The 21,841-nt window shown below is 42.4% G+C and overlaps 1 protein-coding gene across 6 annotated transcripts in view; it reads right to left on the bottom strand.

Moving 5' to 3' along the window:
- Nucleotides 1-21,545, bottom strand: part of SCAPER (S-phase cyclin A associated protein in the ER) — a 147,886-nt gene extending 126,341 nt beyond the window's left edge. For 2 of the 6 annotated variants that reach the window (XM_024561821.2, XM_024561822.2), the window contains exons 1-8: nucleotides 21,502-21,545; nucleotides 17,911-17,976; nucleotides 14,780-14,897; nucleotides 12,580-12,650; nucleotides 10,372-10,569; nucleotides 4,956-5,056; nucleotides 2,623-2,739; nucleotides 2,178-2,359 (exon numbers count right to left, since the gene is read on the bottom strand). In XM_024561821.2, coding sequence (XP_024417589.1) covers nucleotides 2,178-2,359; nucleotides 2,623-2,739; nucleotides 4,956-5,056; nucleotides 10,372-10,569; nucleotides 12,580-12,650; nucleotides 14,780-14,897; nucleotides 17,911-17,913 — 790 coding nt within the window. In that variant the 5' untranslated portion in view covers nucleotides 17,914-17,976; nucleotides 21,502-21,545. Of the gene's footprint in view, nucleotides 1-2,177; nucleotides 2,360-2,622; nucleotides 2,740-4,955; nucleotides 5,057-10,371; nucleotides 10,570-12,579; nucleotides 12,651-14,779; nucleotides 14,898-17,910; nucleotides 17,977-18,695; nucleotides 20,527-20,563; nucleotides 21,306-21,398 lie in introns of those variants that run through there. The other 4 variants (XM_045196662.2, XM_045196660.2, XM_053912302.1 and 1 more) reach the window with 4 other exon arrangements.
- Nucleotides 21,546-21,841: the final 296 nt, after the last annotated feature.

Below are 21,841 nucleotides of genomic sequence, written 5' to 3'. Positions count from 1 at the left end.
TGTTATTGCTTTACTTCCACTGTGTGCAGAAGAGACAGAATGAGTTCAATCATCTGAAATTTGTTGAAACGTGTAATGGCTCAGCATGTGTCAATTTTGGTAAATGTCCTATCTGTGTGGTTTTTAAAAATGTTTTTATATTGCTTTTAGAGAGAGAGGAATGGAGAGAGAGAGAGAGAGATAATCCATCAATTTGTTGTTCCCCTTATCGCTGCTTTCTTGTATGTGTCCGCACCAGACATGGAACCCTCAGCACTGGCTCTAACCTAGTACGCCCCCCGGCCAGGGCCTTCCATGGGGGTTTCCATATGGATTCTGCAGTTACAGCCATGACAAAGTACCTGCATCAAAATTAATCTTCCTTCCTCCAAACTATAACAGCTAGACAAAACATATGAATGAACTGTTTAAAGCCACCATCAGAAAGCAAGCAACAGAGGCCAGATTTGAGAAACTATAATCCCCAAGAAAAGGGAAGGACAACCACAGGAGATCCACATTCAGCCCAGAATGCTCCCTGAAGACACTCGGACCTCTCGGGGCCGGGGAAGTGAGCCCTCTCGGAGACCAGCAGTCGGGTCTGGTGGACACAGACACGAGTTCAATGAATCTGAAGCAACTGGGACTTCGGAGGCAAGACTCCTGGAGACAGGTAACTGCAGCACAGCAGGCCCAAAGTCTGCCTTCAATCTTCCCTTAGAGGTCTGACAACAGGCAAGCGCTGCACACAAAGGGCAGCATGCCAAGGCCCCCGCAGAAAGCAGCAGCCAGGACACTAATGAGCTAAGCAGAGCTCGTAGCCACTGCACAGGGCGGAGGAAGCAAAGGCTGGAAAACAGGAATGCAGTGGCCTTGGCAAACATCCCCGGTTTCCAGTTGACACCCCCCAAAAAATAAAGACAAAAGTAAAACATATCAATTTTAATAGAACCTCAAACCAAACTTTCACAGAATTAAGGTGATCTGCTTGTACTCTTTATCTTCTTGCCAAAATAGAATATTTTTAGAAGGCTCCATAATTTTTAATATACCATATTAAACATTTGAGTAAAAATTACATGGCTGGCTATAAAACAGGATCAAGAAACTGAAAACCTCCCAAAAATGTTTTTACAGTAACACCTGGCTGGCGTGGCTCAGTGGATTGAGTGCCAGCCTGAGATGCAAAGAGTCACTGGTTCAATTCCCAGTCAGGGCACATGCCTGGGTTGCAGCCCAGGTCCCCAGTAGGGGGCGCACAAGAGGCAACCACACATTGATGCTTCTCTCTCTCCCTTCCCCTCTTTCAAAAAATAAAGAAAATCTTTAAAAAAATAAATAAAGTAACAAATCCACAGGTAATTTAACTATTTTACTTTTCAGACACAGACTTTTAAAAATAATCATTGTTAATGTATTCAAGAAAATATGGATTCAACATACAAAAAAGAGAAGACATCAGCAAAAAGTTTCTAGACTGAAGCATCAAAATGGGAAAGAATAAGCATTATTTGTTAGACACAGTACGTCAAGTTCATTAACGAGGTTGTTTATATCTTTACTGATTTTCCTCTACTTGTAATACCAGTTGTTGCAACAGTCAAGTTAAAAGCTCCCAATATAAGCATAGATTTTTCAATTTTCTCCCTCATTTGTCAGTTTTGCTTTATATATTTTAAAAATGATTTTTACATATATATATAAACTTAGATTTTCTCCCTCTGTTAAAATGATCCTTTAACAATTAAAAAGTACCTCTCTTTACAATATTTGTTCTCTACTTTATCTATTTTTTCTGATATTAGAGCAACACCAGATTTGACTTAAATAACATTCAAATACTCATGAAATGACATAGTAGCATAGGACTTAAAAGTGTATACTGCCTAAAACAAGAAGTAGCTTATTATTTTTCTTGAAGTCAAAAGAGTCGCCAAGGACCTATCCTACAAATAAACTGACAAAAGAATTCATTCTCCTTGAAGTTTACGCAGGGCAAACCTGAGACTAAAATGACCTCCTTATGCTTTCACATGGGTTTTAAGATTATTTATCGTTTTACGTAGGACAGGTTAATATCATATAAATGATGTAAAAAGATAAATATATAATGCTATTAGCTCCAATTTCAAATAAAACTATTTCCATATATATCCACCTGTCTATTACATAAGAAAGAAAGATTCGAAGTCACTTGCCATTTTTGCATGAAGTCTTCTGCACTGTCATTGGTGGGCAAGACTGAGCAGGTGCCGCGTCTGCAGAAGCAGTGGAGACTGTGTGATGAGCCTTTACCTTGTCGGCCCAACTAACACCCTTGTCGGCCCAACTAACACCTGTGGGAGCCAGACGAGGAGCAGCCGCTGCGCCAGGTGAAGCCCTGTGGAGAAAATGCCTGCGGCATTAATAAGTTGAGTAAGGGGTTAAATGTGGGGATCCTAATCACATTTTTGTATATTGTATTTCCTAAAGTTGTACTTTCCTCTACTGGATTGTATTCCAACAATTGCAAACACATATGCAACCATATAAATGGGTATTTTTATAACAGAATATCAGTTTTATAATACTTTAAGTGTATTATCTGCAGAAAACAATTTACTGTAATAAAAGCCTTAGCAGGTTTCTTTGAGTTCATCTCACCCAAAATTTAAGCTTCTTCGAGCATTTGGTGTTACGCTCATTCTGTCCGTTGATGGACTTGCGATCACAGGACGCCCTGGGGACATCTTCTTCACCTCCCAGGCCAGTGAGGTTGGTCTGCCAGGTCAACACACGAAGATGAAATAGACAGAAGAGCCAGAAGAGCGGACACCTAACCTCTCCTGTTGGTTACAATTTTCCCCTGGGGAACTTCTGACCAGAAAGTGGCCACAGTGCCAGTAAGCAATCACAGAAGACGCACGGTCAGGATTTCCCACCCACGTAAGCACAGCAAACAACCTTACTTACTAAAAAGGGACCATGAGGTCCAAAGACACAACATTTGGAATACTTATGTTTTAAAAGTCTGCACATACCCAGCAGAAAACACATTTAAAAACATGGTACAAAGTTACTAATTCAGGCTACTTGTGTCCAATGTCCTAGACAACTAAGTGCGCAGAAACTAGGATGAAGACGGAAATACAGGGCCAGGGTTAAATGAAGAATATGCGGGGAAAGATGAAGTCTCCTTCCTCTACCCATCAATCACCCACGCAGCTGGGAGCACAGACACGGCACTGCTCTTTGGTACGAAAGCTGCCTCCTCCTTCCTCACGGGCCCCACGACCCGTGTAACAGCCTCCACTAAAAAGCTTTTCTTCTCTATCCCTTTGCCCTCAGTCAGACCTCCAACCCCCCCCAGAATCTCTGTGCCTCTTACTCTCCATTCAGTCTAGTGATTGTGATTTTTTTCCCTCATTAAAAAGTGATATGGATTGCTAGAAAACAAAAAAATTCAGATAAAAGATTATCCGAATCAAGTCTAAAGCTTCTGACAATCTACCGCCAAATCACCTTCCAGAAAGGTTTAACAAATTGTACTGCCACCAGATGGTAAGTGCCCATTTCCCTGCAACCTCGCCAACAGCTGACACCTTCTTTCAAAAATCCCACTGGCTTGTGACAGAGACAGCCCAGCACTCACAGGAGCAGTCTGCTCACTTCTGTGCCAGAGCTGCGGTCTTGCCATGACTGCTTTTTTCCTACAGGCGTTTCAGTAAAGGTGTCTAATTTTTTTTTAATCATTGGTAAAATGGCACTTGTTTTGTTTTTAATTTTTATGTGTTTATTATCGTTATTACTGAGGCTGAACTTTTTTAACAACCATTTTAATTTCTTCTCTTAGGATTTGCATGTTGGTATCCTTTTCCTCATTTTTTCCCACTGGGATTTTATAATTTCTTAATTGATTTGAAATTATTTAACTACTGTTACTATTATGGCTACAAGTCCTTGGGGTTGCATGATGTACCTCTCTCACTCTCAATTTCAGTTTTTAGAAAAGCTTATTTTCTTCCTATTAAACAAGCCTATCAATATTTTCCTTTGTGCCTTCTTACTTTTTCACACAGAGTCCTTATCCACAATAAAAACATATAAACATTTGTATTTTCTTGTCTGCATATGTACAATTTCAGCTTTTATACTTAAGTCTCAAGCCTTGGTGAAATGAAATTTGAGGAAGGTAGGCTACATAACGCCATCTACAGGGAATTCAAGGTTGCTCTCTGTATCTGGGAGCTGCCTCAGGAAGCAAGGAGGAGAAATGCTGTTAACTGGTTGAAGGATGAAGAGGTGCTTGAGGCATGTTTTTGGAGAGTGGCTGTCAAGCTTGGACTTGGCTCGGAATCTTTCTCAAGGCAATCAAGCCTCAAAACAGCCACTGCTGGCTGCCTGGAGTTGGCAAGCAAGAAAAAAAATTCTACTGAATAGTTAGCTTTTCTTACACATTGGTGGTTGCATTATAGAAACTCAAGTTAAATTTAAAAAGAGGGGGAAAGAAAATAAAGACTTGTCATAAGGATATAAACTGTACAAGGTCAAGGACATCCAAGGGGAGGGGGACTGGAATCAGGACTCATGAGGATTAGACCTAGACGAGACAGGCTTCAAAGCAACACACTTCAACTCTCAAAAACCCAGTACACCTTTTAAATACTTCTTCTGCATCCTCTATGAAATCATTCCTGGTCTATCCCAAAAAAGATAAGACCCTGTGCTTTTCTGAATACCTGCAACAAACAGTTTTCTGTAGCAGTAAGTTCTATTTCACCCCCCGTTAGACTGCAAATTCCTGAGAGCAGTGAATGCACCACATTCAGCAGTCACATGTCTGCCCTGGATAACAGCGGCTTACACTAGCAGGTATCAAACAAATATTTGTTACTACTAAGTTGAATGAGAAATGCTGAAGTCAAGTTCATTGTCAATTTCAATGACTACTTTAGAAAATGCTGGCAGCTTTAACTATAAAGACCAGAGTTCATTACCTGCTTTGAGCATCAGTCTTCTCTAGCTTTTCCTGAAGCTGAATCCAGTCAATCAATGCTTTGAAATCTCTCACGTAGTTATCCAGCATCATTAGCACCTCCTAACAGAAAACAACAACAAACATCATATTCCATTCTTAGACTAAAAAGAACTGTAGAGTGAAGGAAGCTGCAAAATCTACTGATTTAGTGTTCTTGGTTTTTGTTTTATTTTCATTCGTAGTATTTGCCAAGAAATTAGTTAAGCCGAGACTCTAGAGACCACGAGATAGTACTTATATTCTTTGTTAAGACCTCCAGAATGACCATTCTTTCAACCTTTTTTATTCTGAGGTTAATAAGCAGAAAAATGCACAAGACACAATGTACAGGTAAATTACTTCACAGCAAAGACCCAGGCAACCACCACCCCAGACAAAAATAAAACAATGCCAGTCTCTCAAAATTCCCTGTTGTCCCCTCCCTGTCACGACTTCATCCCTGTGCAAGGTACCCACTGCTTTAACCTGTAGTAGTTTAGTTTTGACTATTTCAAAATTCATATAAATGAACTCATAGAGTATTATTTTGTGGCTTCTTTTGTACATCTGTTTACTAGGTTCATCCATATTTCAGAGCGTACCTGCAATTCACTAATTGTCGATGTCTAAGGTCACTAGTGAAACGACATTCTTTAAATGAATATTTATTTATCCAATCAACTGTTGATGAGTACTTGGGTGATTTCCAAATTCCAGGTATTACAAATTACATGCTATTATTCATGTAGATGTCCTCTGCACATACATATGCCTTTCTGTTGAGTGAAACTGCTGATTCACAGGGTAAGTGCATCACGTTCCACTGTAGTACCGAATCCTGACCAGTCTTCCAAAGAGGCTGCTACCGACCGGCAGTGCACGGGGGTCCGCTTCTGTCCACAAGCTCTCCGACACTGGGCAGATCTTGTCTTACCAGTACCAGCCATTCTGACAGATGGGAGCTGGCGTCTTATTGTTGCTCTGATTTGCATTTCCCTTAGAGCTAGTAACGTTAAGCATTTTTTCTTAACTCTGTGGGCCATCTGTTTGTCTTCCTTGGAAAAATATCTATGCAGGTCCTCTGCTCATATTTTAATCAAATTGTTCTGTTTGTTTCCTTGTGAAGTTGCATGTGCTGTATACCAGCCAAGACACGGACACACCAAGCGGCCTTCAACAGAGGACCGGATAAGGAAGGTGTGATACACACGGGCCACGGAGTACTCCGTGGCCGTTAAAGAGATGAAACGCTGCCCTTGGTGGCCACATGGACAACTCTTGAGAGTATGACAGCAAATGAAGTCAGTCAGATGGAAAAGGACAAGAACCGTAAGACTGCACTCATACATGAGATATAAAACCAAAAGCGACAAACAAGTACAAAGCCAGACACACAGGTACAGGTTACACCATGGTGGGCACCAGAGGGGAAGGGGTGGGAGGAAGGACAGAGAGGGTAGAAGGGGTCAAATGCAAGGTGATGGAAGGGGAGCAGACTTTGGGTGTTGAAGACATAATAGAGTACACAGCTGTTCCATTAGAAAGTTGTACACCTGAAATTTATGCTACTAAATAATGTCACCCCAAGAAATTTAATTTTTAAAAATGATCGTTTGTTTTATAAATACATTACCGTTACATAACCAAGGTTTGACGGTCGTTCTAGTACCAGCGGCACCCAAAGACCTCGACAACACTTTTAGTTATAAATATTTTAAAAAGTATAGCTACACTTTGGAAATCGGGCCCAACACTAATATTAAACATACACCTAATTACGCACAAACAAAATACAGTACCCATCTCACTCTAGTCACAAAACTCGTATTCTACTTCAAAATTAGACCCTTCTGAACAAAGAAGTATTGTTTCTCCCCTAAAGGTGATCCATACTGCCGAACCTCTGGTGTAATAGTCTTCCACAATCAGGAAAAGGAAAAATGTAAAGATTTAGTTGGCTTCCTTTTCTCAATTCTACTAATTCAAATTCTTTAATTAAATTCTTTCAACTTGAATCACCTCCATTAGAGCACAGAAAGATTTAATCCAGAATAATTTATTCCATAAGTGCTCTAAATTTCCCTGTTAGAAGACGAAGCGGCGCGCTGGAGGAGGAAATGCAACCCTCTATCCGGACCAGGATGTCGGCAGCCACACACCCCCGATGCCCGTCGGCCGGAGACAGGACACTTGTACGCAGTGTTTGGCTCAGCGTTATCAGAAATGATCAGAGTGGCACCACGCAGCTGTAACCCGAGTTGTGTTTTGCGAACCAGAGAACACAAACAGCACCAGCAGCGGGAGCAGCCTCGCACTCACTGATGCGCATCTGCCTCCCCACAGCAAGGATGGCCACTTGGTCAAGCAGGATGAAATGGAACAAAAGTGATTCTGAAAGTAACATTATAGGTATTCAGGTAAGTACATGTAGACGTGAAGCTACAATTACCAATTAGTTTACCAACTGGCTGCAACGAACTGGATTGGTTGGTAACTAATTCTAGTTACTGGTGCTCAGGGCAGGACGCACGGTACCATGGCTTCCCCCGCTGACACGCAACACCAGTGCCCGGCCCAGGACGTCCACACTGCCCTCCAAGGCAGCTGCAGGGGTGCGCACGGTGGCCGACTCCAGCAGTGGGGCGTACAGACACGCATCCCATGAGAAGTCAGTGATAAAGGGAACCTTATAAAAGAAAGAGCTTTACCAAAGGGAAACAAGTTTTTAAGAGCATGGTTTTTAAGAATGCTTTTAAAGCATTAAGAATGATTTTTAAGCCTGTTTTTAAAGCTACTAATGGAACAGTAATTCAAAATGGAAATCATCTGAAAGCAAAACGGCGTATGAACCACTTTCCCCACTGTGAACAGCATCATTCACAGTCACTGTCACAAGCATACCACCCTGCCTCAAACCCTTCCCAGAACAAGCTGAGAGGACGGCTCCCCCCCCCCCCCCCCCCGTGCCGCCGCCCCCCCCCCCCATGTGGTGGGGGAGACGGGCTGCAAAGTGCTGACGGGAAGAGTATAGCTTTGGTGCAATGTCAGTTCGCACGTCACGCAGCAGCCACTGCTAGCACAGTAGGCACATCTTCAAAGGAAAAGAGTGAGAAATTCAGCCTCTTTTGGTTACAGAGGTGCACTCTGATCTGTTTCTACTTCCAGCTGAAACAGAACACATACTTTTTACTACCATGTTATACTGATGTGAATTACATAATATGGGCATTATTAACTGCATTTTACATATGAGACAAGGAACTGAGCTGTGGTTATTTAACTAGAAAAAATCACAAATAAGAATAAATCCTGTCAGTACTTCTGCAAACCAAGGGTTGAATCCACATTTGGAACGAGAGGAAAAGCCTGGGTTATGTTTCTGATGAAGACACCAATCAAATGAGATAACGGATGGAAGTGCTTGTACAAAAGAAAGACAAACCAGAAACAAACTCTAGGTGCTGTACACCCAACACACTCTTTGACCAAACGCTATACTCTGTCTTTTTACACCCCCGCCTGTAAGTCCTGGGTGTGCACAGCAGCAGAGTTGGACAGGAAAGTAACTGTTAAGCTCCCAGATTTTATTTCTCAGCACCAGCCTTCGAACATCTCAGCACCGTGCACACAAGATAACACACCTCTGTACACCCCTCTCACTCTGTCAAAACCTTCTCCATTCTTAAAACCTGCAACTTGAATGACAAGCTTCTATCGCTGTTAAACTTTCACAAAGTTTTGGGAAGTCAAGGGTCAGAGCCAGAAAATAAAGCCACAGTGTCTTATGGCCAAGTCCAGCTTCCTCAGAAACAGTACTGGAGAAAGGGGAAGGAGCTTCCACTGCTCCTCACAGAGGCATGATTACAATTGGTCGAGCTCATTTCTAGTAAGAAGTAAACACTTTACAAACAAATTTAATTTCCTCAACCTACGCTCTGTTATTTTTCAACATAAAATCAAACGATCCGCTAATGTGGGTGGTCTAGGGACGACCCACAGGTTCACTTAGCATCAGAACCTACACTCTACAGTTAAGTACCACAGTGTTTTCTACCAACCCATGCTGACTCATTAAACCCCCCCAAATATGATTTTGCTTAAAAACATTTATCTTTTGCCCTGGCTGGTGTAGCTCAGTGGACTGAGCATGGGCCTGTGGATCAAAGGGTCACTGGTTCAATTCCCAGTCAGGGCACATGCCTGGGTTGCGGGTCAGGTCCCCAGTAGGGGGCGTGTGAGAGGCAACCACACATTGATATTTCTCTCCCTCTCTCCCTCCCTTGCCCTCTCTCTAAAAATAAACAAATAAGAAAATTTATCTTTTTAAAACAGAAGAAACTTTATATGCTGAATGTAACAATATTAATTGTGACAAACCATAAATCTGGATGAGTTCAATTATTGTTCATTCTAAAAACCGGCTTCTGATGAATCATATTTTTAAGCTAACTTACAACCTGTCTTGGTCGTTTCCAATTTTAAAGGAAATACAGCTGCTGTCTCGACACGTAAATATTCTTTGACCCTACATGCATTTCAAAGGTTAAAAGATGAATTCCAGGTTTTTCAACCCTGTTCACTGTAGAAACAGAAGACGCTACCTTTGTAATACTTCTATAAAGGTGTATCACTCCTGGTTTTTCTCCAAACAATTTTATGCAGCATGAAGTAATACAGTATGTAGTTTGTATTCACTAAAAGGCCAGGTTTTCAAGTGAATTTTTAGAGACAGCTAATGCTGTGCATCTGTTTAATACCCTACTGCAAACACAAATAGGAACACACATCACCGGTGACATTACGTTCCCACCCAGCACCGTTTATGGTCATCGACCTCCCTTCCCCGAATGGAGTGAGTCAGGAGAGTGGTTGGTACCTCAACAAAAGGGGAGCGATGTCCAGCTAAAGACATTAAACACGAAACCAAAGAATGGGAAGATCTCACTAGCGCCCCCTGGCACACTAAGGGAGAATGAAGATAAGAGGGATTTTTTGTAAGTAACTTCTTGTCTGTGTGTGCGCATCCATCCCTTTGACTTCTTGCCCAGGACTACGTATCAAGGCAGCTTCCTACCGAATCTTGCACATAATGAGGCAATGCGAAAACAGCAACCACCAAAGTGCCCTGGAAAAATCAAAACCAGGAAAACCCCACAGCACTCAGGGAGGCAGCAAGTGGAACCGTGGTTGCAAGGGGTGTGGGGAGTAGGGGGAGGCTGGCCAAAGGCACAAATGTTCAGCTGTCAAATGAGCACGTTTTAGGGATCTCCTGCGCAGCACGGTGACGACAGCTAATATTACAGTTTTACATCCTGACGTAAACAATCAAGTCAGGGGTGGGCCGAACTGGAGAATCTGGACTCAAACAGATTACAGAGCCTCAAAGCGAAACTTACCTTGCATTCCACCACACTCTGATCAGATTCACAAGTTACATAGATTTCATCTACTGCCCGGCGAAGATTGTCAAAGAGAAACGCCCAGTATCTAGCTCTTAGATCAATTCTACGAGGGTGCCTTGTCTTAGTGGGACTTTTATCAAAGTGTTTCTCTCCCGTTGTAGATGAAGTTATTTTACAGTCTCCTGCACTGTTCTGGTAAATAAAATAATACATTAAAAAAATTGTTTCAATCCTCCAGAGATTGTATTATTACATGAAGCACATTTTTCTTTTTTTTCCTTTATCCTTACCCAAGGACATTTTTTAATAATTAAAAATATGTTTATTGATTTGAGAGAGAGAGAGAGAGAGAGAGAGAAACACTAATGTGAAAGAGAAAGATCAACTACTTGCCTCCCATGTGTGCCCTGACCAGGAATCGAACCCACAGCCCAGGTATGTGCCCTGACCGGCTCCAACCCATGGGGGCAACAGCTAAGAGCCTGGCAAACACAGAGGCAGTAGAGGTGGCCTGCTACCCCAGCTCCCCCGCCCACCAATGTCACCTCCACACTACGGGGACACTGCCTGAGTCCCACAAGACCCCAGGCATAGCAGGGGAACCACCATCCCAGTGGCTACCCTGCAACAGCAGGGACACCAGCAGCAGTAAGGCACCAGCGACTCCTGGAGGCGCGAGCAGCAACCACAAGGGCACCTGGGACACCTTTGGAACAGACCCTGCATGGTGGGAAGGGGTGGCTATCATATCCAACCAGAGTCAGCTCAGATACCAGAAACTAAAAACACATCCTACAGTGCCACCTACTGGGAAACAAAAAGGCCTCCAATTACCAACCTAATGAATCGTCAGGTTAAAAAAAAAAAACTTTACCTAAATAAGAAAGTTGTTCACTATCTCAAATGCACTCGCTGAGGAAAAACCCATCAAGCACCGTGAATAATCACAGTAACACCTCATCACAAAAAGGAAACGACAATTCTCCAGAACCCAAACTCAAAGCCATGGGAGATTGTGACCAGAATGTCAGAATCAGTACCAGGAAGAAACTCAAGGAGACACAAGCAAGCCCAGAAAGGCAGCCCAATGACCTCAGGAATAAAATTAACGAACAGAAAAAGTACTTTACCAAAAGCTTGAAACTACAAAAAAAGAAATTCTGGAGCTGAAGAACTCAATAAATGAGATGGAGAATGCGTTAGAAAGCACTGGAAGTAGAGCAGACCACATGGGAGAGAAGACAGGAATCTAGAAACGACTCACATGGAAGAGGAGAGACCTCAGATCTGCCTGCCTCCAGGAGAAAGGGCAACACGGGATAATGGGCGCCCCAGAATGAGAGGAAAGGAATGGGGGAGCGAACAGAAAGTCTGTTGAAACAATTGATAGGTGAGCACTTCCCAAAGCTGGAGAAGGAGCTGGACATACTAGTACAAGAAGCTAATAGAACAACCAATTATCTCAACACAAAAAGACCTTCTCCAATACATTATATTAAAGTTGTTAACAGTCAATGATAAAGAAAGAATTCTAAAGACAGCCAGGGGGAAGAAACAACCCAGTAACCTAGATAGGAATGACATATTCTAAATAATGCAAGATGAAAACTGCCAGCCAAGAATAATTTATCCATCAAAATCATCCTTCAGATATGAAGGGGAAATAAAGGCTTTGTTTGACACACACACACACAAAAAAAAAAAGAAAAGAAAAGAAAAGAAAAGCTGATGGGAGTTCACCACATCAAGATCTGGCTTACAAAAAATGTTGAAGGGAGCTCTTCTGTCAGAAAAGAAAAGGCAAAAGTACAGAAAAGTTTGACAAGGTGATAAATAGAGATTATTAGAAAATTGCAACTATGACAGAACAGAGCGTTAAAAACATAACTATTGCCCTGGCTGGTGTGGCTCAGTGGTTGGAGCACCAGCCTACGAACCAAAGGGTCATGGGTTCGATTCCCAGTCAGGGCACATACCTGGTTGCGGGCCAGGTCCCTAGGAGGGGTCACTCATGTGGCAACCACACACTGATGTTTCTCTCTCTCTCTCTCTCTCTCTCTCTCCCCCCTCCCTCCCCCTTCCCCCTCTCTAAAAATAAATAAAAAAGTTACATTAAATTTATACATGAAAATAAAATATACAATGTTCATATCCTAAAAAAACAAACATTATGACGAACACGAAAAGTTGCATATGCTCTACCTGTTTGGTAGTTTTATGAGCACCTTGAATTGTCCTCTTTGATTTTCCACCAATGTGACATTTAGATTTTCCTTCAAGAATAAACATAAATATAAAGATCAACGAATAGCTAATACAATATAAACTCAAACTACACAATTCATTCAAGCATATTAATACATAACCTCCTTCTACGCAAGGTCGATCTGAACTACTGATGTAGTAAGAAGCAAATATCTGAGGTCCCAGAGACTATTTTCAATGAACAACAGCATGCTCAGAACAGGAGTAAATCAACGTCTTAAGGAAGTCAGATATTCTGACAATTTGAAAACAAGGTCCCCCTGCCTGCGTTGCTCAGTTGGTCAGAGCATCATCTCAATGTGGCAAGGTTGCAGGTTCGATCCCCGGTCAGGGCACATAGAAGAATCAACTGATGTGAGCATAAATAAGTCAAACAACAAATCACTGTTTCTGTCTCTCTCAAATCAATAAAAAAAATTTTTTTTTAAGTAAATAACAGCAAGGTCAAATAAAAAACTTCAACCAAAAAAATTGTGTTGAGATGGGATCTGAATTTGTTTCATGAATGATAAAATTTTAAAACAATTTTATTTTTATTTAAAAATAAAAACAAGGTCAAGTTAGTGATACACCTGAACTTATGTATACAGTCTGAAAAATACTTATTTCAATTCAAATTTTATTGCAACAATAAAATCAATAATACATCCTTTACTACATTAGACTCAGTATTTTGTTTTAACTTATATGATTTATGAAATAGTTTCATTTTGAAAAGGAAGGTGTTTAGTCCTTCCTATTTTTGTAGTCAGATGTGTCTTTCTCATTTGTTCTCTTTTTTTACAAGCTACTATGAACTGTTTTATAATCACTGTATTTTTGAAAACAATTGTAAACGGGAGTAAAAATTTATAATGTACAACACAATAATTTCTTTCTGCTAAATAATTTTTGCCAGAACCCCTGATGCAGTACAAATGAAGTGAACCATAGTACCTGTCCACAATTTATCTGCCTGTACGTGGACCTCCTTATGTTTATCAGGCATGCAGGCAGAGAACTCTGCACTCAGCTACACAAACCTTTATTCAGCCTGTCATTATAGACGATCCAGTAACGACCAGCTTAGAATAAGAACCAGAGGAAATAGAGGAAAAAAACCCCAAAGAACAGATGAAAACTTAAAAAAATTGATTATTATCCTCAGAAATATCTGAGTACATTGCAGCCATAAAACAAGAACAAGTGGTTCTTTTGTTTTATAACTTTTATTTTTTATGGACTTGTTAATATTTTTGAGAGAGAGAGAGAAACATCGATTCTTTGTTCCACCACCCTTTACTGGTGATCCGTGATCAAACCCGCAACCTGGGTGTATCAGGACGACGCTGTTACCAACTGAGCTACTCGGCCAGCGCCCAGGCTGATGTTTGTTTATATAAACACACAAACAAATAAATAAATGTTTTTCTGTAAGTGGAAAGTTTTAACGATATAAAATAATCCCTACCAAAAATTATGAAGTTAACATTCTTCTTTGTAATTATTATAGATATTCAGATAGTTGTAATTCTCTGGACTTACAGTTCTGTTATTTCACAATTAGCATAAATGAAGCTTTTAAATTGTACCGGCTAATTTTTTATGTATTTATGTGCAAAATTATGTTATTTACACGTGTGATTCATTATTGTATTTTCCTTCCCTTTATGGTTATTTAAAATAGAAGCAACTGTAATAAAAACACCTCCAGACTGCTTTGTGGTCTGAGTAGCACATGGAAAATGGCAATGAAATTTAACAAAACATTTATAACACACAGCAACCACAGACATGGTTAGGGTTTGTATTGTTACTTTTGCAGTAATAATGTTGCTATCTATTTTTTATTTGTATAAGAATTTGATGAAAGAAAAAACATCTAATTCCCTGTAACTTAAAAAAACCCTAACCCACTAGTCATAATAATATAACAAACCCAAATTCATTCCTTTGTGAAACAGTAAAATTAGTAACAACACTTTCCTGAAACCATTTGTATATCAGATAAAAAGGCTATAAAAATTACTTCTTCTTTAATTTATACTAGTTTGCCCAAGATTTTTCTAATGGTAAACAGTTTTCAGTGTATCTGTGGTTTAGGACTAAACGTAACCTTCTCGTTGACAACAAAATGAAACTTATTTTTGACACATACCGTCATCATCTTTGCTTTCTAGCGGGACATTCCAAGCGATCAGATTCCGGGCCGTGCGACCCTCCTCTGCGACTATTCTCCTCACTTTGTCGTGACTGTTGGAGCGCTGGAATGAGGCCTGTGTACGAAAAGAGAGAATGTATTAGATTATTGGATTAGTCAACATATAAAATGTATTTGGCAGATAAATTCATTATTTCTTATATTTCTCAGGAAGACAACACTCAAATTCTAGTAATTTCTAATAATCCTGTTCTTCCAGAAGTGCCAGTAGTAACTTAATAGTTTTAAACACTGTAATGTAGCCCTGCCTGGTGTGGCTCCGTGGACTGAGTGCCAGCCTTTGAGCACAGGGTCGTCGGTTCCAGTTTAATTCCCAATCTAGGGCACATGCCTGGGGTGCGGGCTGGGGGCACCTGAGAGGCAACCACACATTGATGTTTCTCTCCCTCTCTTTCTCCCTCCCTTCCCCTCCCTAAAAGTAAATAAACAAAATCTTTAAAGAAATAAAAAATAAAAAAAGACAAAAATAAAAAAAATTAAAAAAGAGTAACTTTCTCAGAATGAGGTCTCTTCAACCCCTGGACTTGGCCACGCCCCCATTTGTCTACATGAAACAACCCATCCTCCTTCGTAGCATGTCTCACAATTGTATTTTAAATTATAAAATTATGTGATAAATTATGTACATGATAGATACATAATGTATAATATACACATACATATTTATATACATGCTTTTTTGAAAACATAAGCAATAAAGGATAAACAAAAAACTAGTAAGAATGATTACCCACAGCACCCAGTAGAATGGCTACTGTCAAAAAAAAAAAGCGTTGGCAAGGACACGTACGGTACAAATTGGAGCCCTTGTGCACTATCAGCTGGAATGGAAAAATAGTATAGCTGCTGTGCAAAACGGTATGGGGGGTCCTCAAAAAAATTTTTTTTAAAGATTTTATATCTTTATTTATACAGACAGGGGAAGGGGGGGGAAGGGAGAGTGCGAAACATTGATGGGGTGCCTCTCGTACATGCCCCAACTGGGACCGAGCCCATGACCCGGGAATCAAACTGGTGACCTCCCGTTTTGCGAGACCACACTCAACCTAGTGAGCCCCACCACTCAGGGCCTGAGACATCTTTAACTAGAACGACCTTACATATGACCCCGCAATCCCTGTCTGGGTATACAGCACACAGACCTGAGAGCAGGGCCTCAGAGAGACAGCTGTACACCCGCGTTCCCGGTGACTCTCTTCTCAGCACCTAAGACATGGGAGCGACCCTGTCTGCCGGCAAATGAATCAACAAGCAAAAGGTGGCATGTCCGCACGATGGAATGCCGTGCCGTGTTACAAGGGAAGTTCTCACATACGCGACAATCTTGAGGATAGCATGCTAACTGAAATAAGCCAGTCAGAGAAAGACAACTGCTGTACGATTCCACTTCAGTGCAGGGCTTGAACAGTCAGAATCGCAAAGACAGAAAGCAGAGCGATGGCTGCCAGCGATCAGAGAGCGGGCAGTTACTGGTTCATAGGTACGAGTTTCAGTTTTGCTGAAAGAGCTCTGGAGAGAGACAGCGATGACAGTTAACCAGTAATGTGGACCTGCTAAATAGCACTGAATGGCACCCTTAAAATGATTCAGATGTAAATTGTATGTGTATTTTAACAATTTCCTTAAAAACTGAAAAGATTATCCACACGGGAAGAGGAAGACCAGAGATGAAAATCAGACTCCTCTAATGAATACTATCTTACAGTTTACATCTTGAACCATGGACATGCTGTATAGAATAGGAAATAAAAATCAGAAAAAGAAGTATCAGAAGATCAAAATGAAGATGTGGAATAATTTTTTTCAAGGTACTGAGAGGAAAATCTGGCAACCTGGACTTCTATGCTGAGCAAGACCATGTTTGAAAAGTAGGACAGAAAAAAGGTATCTTTAGGTAAACAAAAACAGAGTTTATAATTAAAAGGCCCCTCACTATAGGAAATTCTCAGGATATAACATGTGGAAGGAAAATAATCCCAAATGACAGATAAAAAAAAATCAAAAACTTAGAACTTGTATGTCGTTAAGACATAAAGCAGAGCGCAGTGCGGGGAGCACAGAGTGGGTCAGGGTGAAAAGGATGCAGAACACAGGTAGACGCACTCCTGCCCTGGGCCCTACACTTTCAAAGACTGAACCTGTCAAAGTACCAAAACCCAAAGCTGATCAGTAACTAACTGAGTGCACAGGAATGAAGAGGGACTCACAAACGGAACTGGGACTCCCCCAGTCCACACAATGAGGGAAGAAAAGGGAAGGAGATAGATCACAGCCGCTGTGCTGGGAGTAAAAACATCTAATTTTGTCTAAGAATGGCCACTCTAAATCTCCCACGGGAGGTGTGTAGGCAGCCAGGGCTCCCCTATAAGCTCCATTCCGTCCTTTTCCTTTAACGGAGTGGGATAGTGTAAGAAGACACTTAGAACTGCCTGAAAATCCTGAGTCAGAAAAGCGTGGGGAACGGGAAGCTATCTGTCCAGGCTGTGTGGGGTGTTTCACCACGCTGGTGCCCCTCCGGGATCCAGAGACCTGCACCCTGCCCTCTGCTTCTTTCAGAGCGGCTCAGCCCCGGGTAGAAAAGCAGGTCAATCTGGTGGCATGGATCGACTTACTACTTCTAAAAATTAGGACATAAAAGAAGCTGGCTTCCATTTGTGTTTCTGCCCTGGGTCCCACAAATGGTAGGAGCAAGCCTGGGACTCTCAGGTTGAATACCACATTCACAGTTGTATACTGTATTACCGTGCTTTACAATAAACATGTGCTATCAAATATCTTTATGGAACAAATACTACATCAGAAAAGATAATAAATCAAAAATACATGGAAGAGCCCTGGCTGGGTAGCTCAGCATCGTCTGACATGCCAAGGTTGCGGCTTCAATCCCCAGTCAAAGCACATGCAAGGATCAACCAATGAATGCATAAATAATTGGAACAACAAATTGATGTCTCTCTCTCTCTCAAATCAACAAATAAGAATATCTTTAAAATAGATGGAAGAAAGAAAGGAAAGAGAGAGGCCAAAAAAAAACTAAGGTTAGTGTTTAAGATAGTTCAATCACTTACCATCGTTCTTTATTTTCTTCTATGCTGAGAAGCTCATTTATCACATAAACCCATGGGGTGTGACTCCTAGAATAAAATAGAGAGACTATTAGTCATGACATTGTCAGGAAGTCGTATTTATTCATAAAAAGATACAAATCCTATTCACACACATTTTTCATTGTATTAACAAAAAATAAAATTACTACTTCATACCGCCTATTTCTATATAATATAGCATGTTTTAAATATTCCATGCTCTCAAAAAAAGTTAAATACAAAAGCAGTGTTATTACATGAATAGTCCACAATATCCCAAACTTGAGGCTTCAAACTTTTTCCTACCATCTATAAACACACACACACAACACTTTATACCCTGACTCAGTTTACACATGTTTAACTGAAACAGAAGTTTCATGAAGTAGTATTTATCCCTGTTGTGTGAGGTACACTCTCATATTTCCTCCTCTGTTCCACCATTTAAATGCTTTCACTGCGTTGACATATGACTCACTAATGAATCTCAACCCAGTACGTGAAACACTGTGTAAACTCTTCTTAGGGATTTTCAAAAAGTGAGATGTTATCAGAATACCTTATTTGCCAATTACGTAAGACTCTCCACAGAACAGAACCTACTTTTCAGGGAACCTACTTAACGTGGCCAGATCTTTACTCCAAGGAATCCGAAGCAGAGCCAGTGGACAGAACACCAAGGGGCAGGGAAATGGCTGAAAAGAATGTCCTAACCCTGTAAGGAGAGGTACTGCACACAGAAGAGCAAGCCACAACTGGAACCAAACCTGCTGGGACGACCGCCAAGACCACTTGTCCTTTGTCAAGTGAGTTTGCTCCTTCTAAATGCAGCACCTCAAATGGAAACATAAGTCCAAACAAAAACTAATGTACACAAATTCACAGCGGTATTATTCATAACAGCCAAAAAGTGGAAGCCACCCAAATGTCCATCAGCTGATGGATTAAAAAGTAGTATATGCATACAATGGAATATTGGTCAGCCATGAAAAGAAAGAAGGGGTGCAAGGGAACTTTCTGGGAGATGGACATATTCTACACCGGGACTGTGGTAGTGGTTCACAGCTCTGTATGAAGTTGTGGATACTCAATATTAACTGTCCACTTAAAAAGTGGGTGCACTTTTGTATGTAAATTATACGTCAATAAAATTGAATCAAAGAAAAGGGCACATAGCTTGGGGGGGCAATGAAGGCTATCCCCAACTCACAAAGTTGTTGGAAGGATCAGGTGAGACCTGTGTATGCTGAAATAAGCATGGCACAGTGCGAAAGAGGGCACACTGATGTGGGATGGAATCCAATTTGGCCAGTTTATTAGATACTAGTTATATAGCTGTGAACAAGTCATTTAATCCCTCGGAACGGAAGTTTTCTATTCTGTAAGGACAATAACATATACTTTACGTAGTTAAATGGTAGCATACTAGAGTATCGACCAGTTAAAACAGTATCTGACACACACAGGTGCCCAAATAATTTTTTATACAATATGTAAAACCTAACACATAGTAATCGCTCAGTAAATGTTATCCTCTTTTCCCCATTTTTCTTGTATGAGAGTTTTCTCTCCTACTACACCTTCAGAGCCTGAAGGATGAATGCCCAATCTTCTCTTTCACCCATATAAGACAGGGTCAGAGAAACTGTAAGCTCTCAACGAAGATTGTGAAGGAAAAGAAGTTGAATGGCTTGTTGATAAAGAGGGATAAGTGGGCAAAGCAGAGAACTTCTGGGGCAGTGAAAGCACTCTGTGTGATATTATAATGGTGCAGCCCTAGAACAAACATTTTTGAAGTCTGTGCTTAAAGGGATACATCTTTTCCCTGACTGGGTAGCTCGGTTGGTGAGAGCGTTGGTCCAGTACACCAGGGTTGGAGGTTTGATCCTCGTCAGGGCACCTACAGGAATCAACCAATGAATGCATCAACAAGGAGAACGACAAATCGATGTCTCTCTCTTCTCTCTCCCTCTCCTCCCTTCCTCTTCATCTCTAAAACACCAGTAAATTAAAAAAAAAATTCTTAAACACTATATCCTTTGGACCATGGTCACCAGAGTTATTTAAAAATGCATTTTTGTAGTAACATTGATTATGCGTTCATGCATAATCCAGCAGGTGAATTGACCTAAACCAGCAGGTGGTTAACCAGAGAAAATAAATAATTACAGCTCAACGCACACACGCAAGGAAGGAAGGAAGGAAAGAAAGAAGGAAAGAAGGAAGGAAGGAAGGCAGGGAAGGAGCAAGCATTTGTTGAGGACTTACTATGGGCCAGGAGCAGCTATAAACGCTTTAAAGACACCTCGTTTACTTACTATCGCGGATGTATGAGATGGAAAATATTTTCCCTATTTTACAGAGCAGGAAATCAAGCACCAGAGAACTTAACCACCTGCCAAAGGGCAGTTCATGGAGCTGGGATTCAAACTGAGATCAGTCTGCTTTCAAAACCATCAAATAACACTTCCTCTCACAAAAACAACTTTCCAAATCATTACCAATTGGCTGTCTGATTAAGTCAGACTAATTCCTCACTGAGTATTTATTATGCAAACCATTTCACTATGTGGCATAAATCAAGACACCCCACACATCTTTTGAGAAAGTCATAGTTAAGAGAAAAAATAAATACCAGGGACAGAGGACGAAATACAAAGCAGGGGGGATAATGCTCAGACGACCAATCTCGGGTTTGAAAGCTTAATCCCAGATCCACCGCGTACCAGCAGGGGGGCTGGGACAGGAAATAACCTCTTTCGGCCTCAGTTTCCCCGTTCATACCCGGAGCAAACGACCGTCCCATCCTTCTACCTTGGCCTGTTTATGAGCATGAAATAGCTAGTGTTGGTGAGGTCGATATGTGAGCTGTAACAAGCAGTAATATAATCAAAGAATTACTATACAGTAAGATGTCTCCACGGAACCGCTATTTTTATGGACAATCGCTGGGCACGAACAGAAGGGGAATGCGGGCCACCAGCCACAGGCAGCTGCTCTGAGGCGGCGGCGCGTCTCGGGAGCCCATCGGCAGCAGGTGCTGATCCAGGGTCCGTCTCCGGCCCGCTTTCTCACCGCACGGCGGGGAAAGGAGCCGGCGAGGTGCCGGGAAGGAGGCGCTGACAGGTGCGAGGCCCCACTGGGTCTTCATCCTTTGGGCCGCCGCTCCCGCCCTGCTAACCGGTAGAGTGTAAGAAAAGCGCGGAAAACCCGCTGACAGGGAGCGGACGGCGGCCATCCCGTCAGCGTGGGGCCGGCGAGAAGGCTCCTCCGGAAACCCCTGGCCGAGGGGGGACACTCCCGGAGCATATCCCCTCGGCCCGCACACCTCGCCGCCCTGTCCACCTGCCCCGCAGGCTTCCCCGGACGACCCCTCAGGGCCTCCCCAGCAGCCGGCTCCCCTCCCCCAGTCGCGCTCCCGGCCCTCTCCGCCCGCACGCCGAGGGAAGGGGAGCGGTGAAAGGGCGTACCCCGCCGCCACGGCCCCCCGCGGGCCCGCGAGGCACTCCGCCCGCCAGCGTCCCCGCCCAGGCCCGCCAGGTCTTCGGGACGCGCGCCCCGGCGAACACTCACCCCCGCCGCCCGGCGCAGCACGGGCGGCACCGAGCGTCCCGCCGGGAAAGGGGCGGGGTCACTGGGGCGCACCACGTGACCCGCGCTCCGGCCTCCCGCGCGCAAGCGCATTATCCCGCGAGGAGGGGCCGCGGAGGAGTTCTGCGCTGCGCTCGCACCGCCACCTCGTGCAACCTGCACGCTCTCCCGTACTCGGTCCCTTCCCTCTCTGTGTCTTATCCCCACAGGGAGTCTCACCGAAGAAGGACCTGCTGACACGCCTCAGAACCCACGCGGGACTACTCCGGAAAGCTCTATACGGTCCCTCCTGGGAGTCAGACTCGCAGGGCGGAGTAGACAC

The sequence above is a fragment of the Desmodus rotundus genome, chromosome 10 (genome assembly GCF_022682495.2).
Source record: "Desmodus rotundus isolate HL8 chromosome 10, HLdesRot8A.1, whole genome shotgun sequence".
Taxonomy (NCBI): domain Eukaryota; kingdom Metazoa; phylum Chordata; class Mammalia; order Chiroptera; family Phyllostomidae; genus Desmodus; species Desmodus rotundus.
The sequence above is the reverse complement of the archived record's forward strand: the minus strand, read 5'-3'. Positions and strand labels throughout refer to the sequence as shown.